We start from the raw sequence: 7,430 nt of genomic DNA, 5'->3' as shown, positions 1-7,430 counted from the left end.
TCCAAGACTCCTGCCAGAAGGCAAAGTTAGCATCAAGAGCTGAGACAGCCAGTAACCAGCTGTACAGGAGCCACTGTGTGTGCCTCCTGGTGAGACCTGCTCTGCAGTCCCATCCGCGGCAAAGCTGTGTCTGTTCACTTCTCCCAGCTCCACTAACCCAACCGCCAAGCGCTGCGCCAGAAGAAAGTCATGCTGCAGCCCCTCGGCTAGCGCCTGACATGCTAGCGGCCTCTTGGAAGAAGGGAACAAACCAACAGGATAAAGAAGAGGAGGTGGGAGCCTTAGCTTGAGATTTCCTTAGCTTGGCATTTCTTTATTTAATGGTGAGTCCTAGCACTGCTGGGTGTTGCTCCGCTTTATTGCCCATTGAACCTGGGGTTCACAACTGTGGTGGTGGCACTCTTGAAGAGGGGGTTATCAGCCTGGAGGGAGAGAGGTGAGAGTCCCTCATTGTTGCGGTCTGTCAGACTTTCAGTGGAGCATTACCCACCCCACCCTTCCCAATGTTGACGGTGCAGACAGCATTGGCAGAAGAGCCTACAGGCTGCTTTAGCCCCCTGCAAAATCCAGCTAGGCTGTGGGGAGGCCTCAGGTCTGCCACGGCTGGCTCTGGAGAGGATGTCTCCTCCAGGCGTCCCCAGCATATGTATGTGAGCATCCCAGCACAACCCTCTGCCACAGACAGGCTCTCTTACGTCGTTCCACTTGGCCTTGGACTTCTCTTTCTCAAACCGGTGGTATTCCCGGCGGTCAAACAGCTCCGTCAAAAGCCGCCAGATGAGCAGGAGCACCAGGCCAATGAGGGCCACGCCAGCAACAGTGCTGCCCACAATCAGCGCGATGTTGGGAGGTTCCGGGCACTCTGTGGGGGAGACAGACGGTGTCCAGCTGCAGCCCCTGGCAATGTGGTGAGGCCACCATGGCAGAGCTGGCAGCCTGCCTGCAGAGGGGCAGGAGGAGCAGGACTGGGGTACCTTTTGTAGGATCGACAGTGACGGTGTATATCTCATCGCCGTCCTCCTGGACCATGCGGAAGGAGATCCAGCAGTTGGCAGAGTCCTTCTCCCTGCACTGCTTGCTCACTGCTGTTGTCTCCGCAACCACCTGGATGTTCTGGCAGGCCTGGGAGCAGTTCTTCTCAAAGGGGCCGCTCTGGAAGGCCTTGCACTCCACACAGGAGCTGCAAAACAGGCAGCCACAGCTCACCTCTGCAGGTGCATATGCAGGGCTTGCTTGTGCCTGCCCAAGAGGTGGGGGGATCCCTGGTGCCCCCTGTGCCGTCTCCGCCGGCATCACTCACATGTATCTGCCGCAGGGCGAGGGGCAGCCGGGGCACTCCTGGCAGAAGGGGGGCTGGTATCCCTCCTGGCACTGGCAGCGGTTGCAGTGGCAGGTCCCGCGGTGGCTGCACTCGTTGCCGTTGATGTTCAAGCAGCCGTATGTCGACTTCCTGCACTGGCAGGCACTGCCCTGGTAGTCGGGTGTGCACCTGCACTCCCCGCAGTCACAGGTCCCGCGATCTGCAGGGGAGGGCCTTTTAGACCAGAATCCTACAGACAGCCAGGTGGCCCTCCCTCTGCCTGTGCTTGGAGAACATCACCTGCCCTGTGCTCTCCATGCCACCCTCCATGGGATGGTCGAAGAGGTCCTGCAGGCTGATGCAGTGGGACCCAAGACACCCAAACTGACCCACTTGGGTTTTGTTAGGGAAAGGCAGCCATCTTCCTAGCAATTTAATCTTTCTAAAGAGTGCTCCGGTAGAGAACCCATCACACAGATGCCTCACCTTTGCCGCCGCAGGGGAAGCCATTGTGAAACTCGCAGTTCATGTTGTCGCACTCACAGAAGGTGCCATAGATCTGCTTGTCAGGCACATCACTGGTGTGGCAGATGCACTGCCCACACACGCAGTCCCCCAGCCCCGAGCAAATGACCGAGCTGTTGTCCTTCCGGCAGCTGCCCTCCAGCTCCTTGCTGGTCTTGCCTTTGGTTTCACACTCACAGTTCTTGCCCGTGTAGCCTGAATTGCAGCTGCCATCAAAGGAGAGGAGTGAGCCTGGGTCAGCAGCCACAAGAAATGCCATGAGGCACGTGCAGAGCCCAGACCTCAGCTGAAGCAGAGAAAATCTCAGATAGCCTCACTGAAAACCAACACTGGCATGTTGGTGCTAGCTCCGTGCTGAAGCAGGGCAGCTGATGGGGAGGAAAACTCAGAAACGCTGCTATTCCCTCAGTCATATTTACAACACCAAACAGTTGCCTGGAAATTATTGTTATATTTATAATTTCCAAACCCTTGCCAAGGAGATCTGAGTATTTCCTGAGGAAACGTAGTCTTTTCCTCTCCCTGTCACTGAAGAGCCACAGAGAAATAATTGCACTTAAAGACCTGCATTAAGTGCAGCTCAGGAGGAGATTTTGAGAGATTTCTACACAAATTTGTGTCTGCTCAATGGGTAAGTTGGTGGGTGGTTAGATACATAGATGGATGGGTGGATAGTCGGATGGATGGGCGGGTGGATGCCCTTAGGAAAGCAAGCGAGGCTCCACCAACAGAAGACAGAGCTCATTGTGTCCCCTGACTCCATGAATAAGAAAATCTGCCTCTCTGAATAAGAAAACTGGTGCAAAGCTGCAGAGCCAAGCCCTTGGCTTGGCCTAACGGCCCTCTCCCAGCAGCTCCACAGCTCTGGTAGAGTTTGAAATGGTGTTTTTGAGCAGACAGCACGTACCTGCAGATCCCACAGACGATGGTGCCTTTCCCACTGCAGGCAGTTGAGTCAGGCTGCTCGTCGCAGTTGCAGTCGCAGTTGCTGTCCAGGTGGATGGTGAGGGTGTCTGTGAAGCCCAGCGGCCGGATGGTGAAGGACTGGCTTTTGATGCACTCCTTGGCCGTGACCTTCACTTTGAAGGTGACCTAGAAAGTGCAGATTGAGAAAGGGAAGGGCCAGAGGCCATCAGGTCGCTTCAGCAATCAGAGGGTGATATCAGCCCCAGGCTAAGCACACGCACATCCAGTGCAATGGAGGATCCCCCCATCCCGCAGCATTTTGGACACTCTTGGCATTAAATTCACATAAACAGAAAGCCTGGAACAACAGGCTGGGTTCCTGCCCTTAAACGGGATGGGCATCAGGACCCTTGTGAGCTGCGGCTCATTCCTAGTAGGGGGGAACGTACCTCGTCGTTGATCTTGACATTGTCACACTGCCCTCGTGTTTCATCCTCGCGTTTGATCCCCTTGTTCTTACCGCACATGGAGTCATATTTCACATCCAGGACATCTGGCAGGGTGGAGTGGTCCAGGATGATCCGCGAAGAAAGGTTCTGTGGGGAAATGGTGGAGAAAGTGCCATCAGTCCAAGAGGAAAACAAAGCCAGGGGATGTGGGGTTGCACGTCAGGGCTTCCCTCCAGCCCAGGGGATAGGGACAGGGAGCACCCAGGCTGGGGTCTCAGCTGCTGGAGGTGGTTCTGGAAAGGCAGGTGATAGTGTCAGAGAGGTAGGAACCTCTTGCTTGCTGTGGGCAGAGGGATTCAGCATGCTCTGTACTCCAAGCCCTGGTCCCAGCTACTCTCTGACAGTGAGGACACATGATGGAAACCTTGCCTTGCTCTGAGCCGCACCAGACAAGCAAAACATAGCCTCCTTCAGCACTTACATTGTAGGCCTCCTGGATGAGTTCAATGATGTTACTGGAGTCCTCGTTCAGCTCTCCCACTGCCGACTTCGGGATCATCTCACTGAGTTTCTGCCAACAGAGAGCAAAGAGGTGAGTGGTCCCCCCCATGTGACAGAGGAGAAGGGGGCAATGGCAGGAGGACATGTATGACTGTTTCTGTCCTCATGAGGGGGGACGGGAGGCACTTGGACCATCTGAAGTCTCCTTACCTTGTAAACATCCACCATCTTACTGGTGACAGCAAAAATGGGCTGAATGTTGTTTTCGGCAAGTTTCTGGACCAGCTGGCCAACAGATGGGTAGTCCTAGGTGGGGAGAGGAATGCTGCACTCAGTGCGATCTCCCCCACCAGCAGAAGGGTGGACAGTTTGGGTTTCACGGTGCAAATGACGGTGATTATGGTGACTTTGTGGTCTCAGCAACAGGCTTTTTATGTGACATTTTTTTCTCTGCCTAGGGGAGCAAGGCTGAGGGTGCGGAGCCACTGAGCAGCTGCCAGGTACTTACAAACTCATTACTCTTTTTGTACATGTTGTCCTCCAAGTGGCACTGCCCATCGTTGGGGATCAGGATGGCCCCAAGCTTGCCGTCGCCAGCGAAGTGGAAGCCGTCATCAGTAGCATACACGAGCAAGCGAGTCACGTTGCGCCAGCCGATCAAGTCCTGCAAGCGTCATGGAGACCTCTCCCTGAGCAAGGCTAGGAGGACAGGGCCAGCATGCATGCTATGGCCCTTGCCAAAGTCTTGTGTAAGCCACAGTGTGTGGGGCAGGGTGCATGGGGGAGGTGGGTCACAGGAGATCAGGGCCAGGAGGCCCTGGGGTAAGATGCTCTCTTGTACCCCCCCAAAGTAACCTCCGCTGCCGAATCAGGACTTGCAGAGCCCACCTGGAGAGGGGCAGAGCCACTTCCTGAGGGACAGTCATGAGCTTGGATCACAGCCCCCTTGCCTGTGTGTAGCGGCCGGCAGTACGGCAGATGCCAGGACTCACCCCACACACTGCTGCCTGCATCATGGCATCCAGCCCCCCTTCCGGGGCATCCAGGTTCCCAGAGATGAACTGCTTCCCCACTTCACTCTCAAACTTCTCAGCGTTGTCAGTCAGTGAGAGGATGTGCTTGAAGGCAAAGGGAGGCTGGCATTTCTTGTCCTTGTTGGGGCAGGGGTTCTGCAGCTTCTCAGGGTGCGTATTCACGAAGGGCAGCACTGTCTTGTCCACGAAGGAGCCAAAACCTAGGGCACCCAAGACTGCAGGGTCAGGGGTGGCAGGGACCGGCAGGCATCCCTGCAGCACAGGGCATGGATAATCTGCTGGCCCCTGTGTATGTGCTCACGTCCCTTGCCCTGGCATACTCTCCAGCCTGGAAGAGGATGGGTCATGCTGCCCACTGCCTGCATCCCACTCCAGCCCCACAGCTCTTCCCAGCAGCCAACAGCTGTGCTGAGGTCCCATGCCAGAGACAGGCTCACCTATGCGGCGAGAAGGGGTGGTGCTTTCCAGCGCCCTGAGCAGCTCCCCTCCGAGCTTCTTCACCTTTTCCAAGTCATCCAGCATGGAGTAGGAGAGGTCCATGAGGTAGTAGAGATCAATGGGGTACCCCATGGCACGGCGAAACTTCACCTCGAATACAGCAGGCTGCCCTGTGGGACAAGAATGCTGTGTTGTGGCTCATATCTCGCCCCATCGCCCATGCCCCCACTGGGATCCTCCTCTCTTTCAGAAGAAAAGGGGAGGAAATGCGGGTTGTGACATGCTGCCAAATCCCAGGGGCGCCTGGGGGTGAGCAGAAGGGCATTGGGAATGTCAGGCAGACCATACCTATCCTCAGTTTCAGGTGCACCTCCTGGGGAGTCAGCTGTATGTCGTTGCTTAAGGGACTGTTCTGTGTTCTGGTAATGTTATTGACTGGAAACTCAATCTTGTTGCTCGGGCATCCCCTCTGCTGCAGCTGCTCAATGGTGTCACAGCGGATGGAGTCTGGCTCGCCAGCTTTGGTGAAACTCTGTGTGTTGCAACATCAGCAGGAAAAAATCAGAGGAGCGGGAGGTGAACGGGCTCGTTACAAGATGACCCAGCTCCCAAACCAGGTCTCCAGGGTATTGATGGAGAAAAGAAGGTTGAAGGGCGCTGTCTGTCAGATCCCGCCTGGCTCCATTCACCGTGCAGGACATGAAATACTCCCACGACACAATCTCCCCCCCTCCACCACAGGCAGAACTGGGTAGACAGAGTGACCGTCCCGCTGCCTGTTAGCTGACTGCTACAGGGACCTACCGGCATCTTGCACCAGGCGCAGCCAGGACCAGACTGGATGCAGTCCTTGCATGTCCCCACCTTGATCTTGGGGCACTCCATGGCAAAGGCTGAAATGGAAAGAAGACGCAGCTGGTGTGGGGGGCACTTGGGGGAGGCTGGTCTGCAGCAGCAGCAGCCGCAGGGTGCTCTGATGTGCAGCACCGAGCACCCATGCTGTCCTGAGCCTGCCCTGCCTATAAAACCCATGCTGTCTCTCAGTTGTGCTGGCTTGAGTTCTCTCCAGATCCCGGGAGACGCAGGATCTGGCCCTCACACACCTCTCAATGCCATATTCCCACCGCTGTGGGCAGCATTTGGGTTCCCCCATTTCACTGCCCACATAAGGTGCCAGAGGAAGGCAGTGAGGAAGGGCAGGTCAGGCTCACCTGTCGTCACCAGCAGCAGCACCCAGGTCACTGCCGGCAGCCAGAGGCAGCAGTCACGCAACATTTTCTGCAAGACAAAAAGCACTCCTGTGTCCACCTGGTGCATGGCAGCTGCAGGGAAGGGAGCCCTCGAACCCTAGAGAAAGTGGCTGCAGAAGATGGTGGCCCCAGGGGGATGTACCCTTCCCACAGACATTCCACTGCAGGCAGAGCCTGAGAGCATGACCCTGCCACAGCAGGTAGCGTGGGCCAAGGCAGAGCACCCCAGGTGTGTGGTCTGATTCGGGACGGGTGCTCACGTGTTCTTACAAAAATAAGTAGGTTTCTGATGAACATAGCTTTTGGACTAAATGTGGAAGTCAGCACAGAGGGAACTTGCACTGTATCGCTATGCATTCAGCTGAACTGCTGCAAAGCTTCATGTAGTGTTTATCCGGATTCTCTACTTACATGATTATATCTATGTAACATTGGAAAATCTGAAGCACTGCATTTAGTTCTTGCTAGATGTGAGTTTTTTCAGCTCCTGTGTTGAGCTGTATTTGGATGGAAATTCGAATCAAAAGTAACAAAAGGACCATTTCTATTAATTAACTAGCACAGCGTTCTAGATACACGGAAAAAAAGTTTATAACTACTCGCTTTACATTTAAATGACTCATCAAGGAAATTAAGTGTTTCATGTAGTGAATTAATATAAGTTTTCCTCCTGAGGGTTTCCAACAAGCAAGGGTTTCCAACATCACAGCATGGGTGACCAACATCCTAGGAGAGCTGCAGTCCCATCTTGGAGAGAAGCAGAGAGGGTGGCTCACACTGCATGGTGAAGTCCAGCCTGCTGGTGTGGCAACCAGCAGACTGGCTCTTGCACAACGTGTAGGGCAAGGACAAAGGACGTGGTCTTGGAGTCATATCTGCACAGGGAGGGAGTCCAGAATGTTATGCCGTGGGTGGGGGCTCTGACCCCGGGGCTGGGGAGGTGGCTGCACATTTTCTTACCGGCACACAGGGAAAGACTCCCAGCACATCATCCAGACTCCACAAGCACTTGCTGTCCTCAGTTACA

The 7,430-nt window shown here is 55.1% G+C and overlaps 1 protein-coding gene across 1 annotated transcript; it reads right to left on the bottom strand.

Annotated features, from left to right (window-relative positions):
• Nucleotides 1–286: 286 nt before the first annotated feature.
• On the bottom strand, nt 287–6,428 carry ITGB2 (integrin subunit beta 2). Its single transcript, XM_086466202.1, has 15 exons — nt 6,365–6,428; nt 5,958–6,046; nt 5,502–5,685; nt 5,153–5,323; nt 4,674–4,915; nt 4,190–4,345; nt 3,892–3,987; nt 3,662–3,751; nt 3,181–3,327; nt 2,733–2,917; nt 1,787–2,031; nt 1,301–1,520; nt 975–1,180; nt 696–862; nt 287–422 (listed from the first exon to the last, which is right to left on the bottom strand). Exons 1-15 carry the CDS (start codon nt 6,426–6,428, stop codon nt 357–359), a joined length of 2,328 nt encoding a protein of 775 aa, XP_086322328.1. The 3' UTR covers nt 287–356.
• Between the last annotated feature and the right edge of the window lie 1,002 nt (nt 6,429–7,430).

This window comes from Leptosomus discolor, chromosome 5, assembly GCF_034619465.1.
Source record: "Leptosomus discolor isolate bLepDis1 chromosome 5, bLepDis1.hap2, whole genome shotgun sequence".
NCBI lineage: Eukaryota > Metazoa > Chordata > Aves > Leptosomiformes > Leptosomidae > Leptosomus > Leptosomus discolor.
Note: the sequence above shows the minus strand (reverse complement) of the source record. Positions and strands in the feature narration are given on the sequence as shown.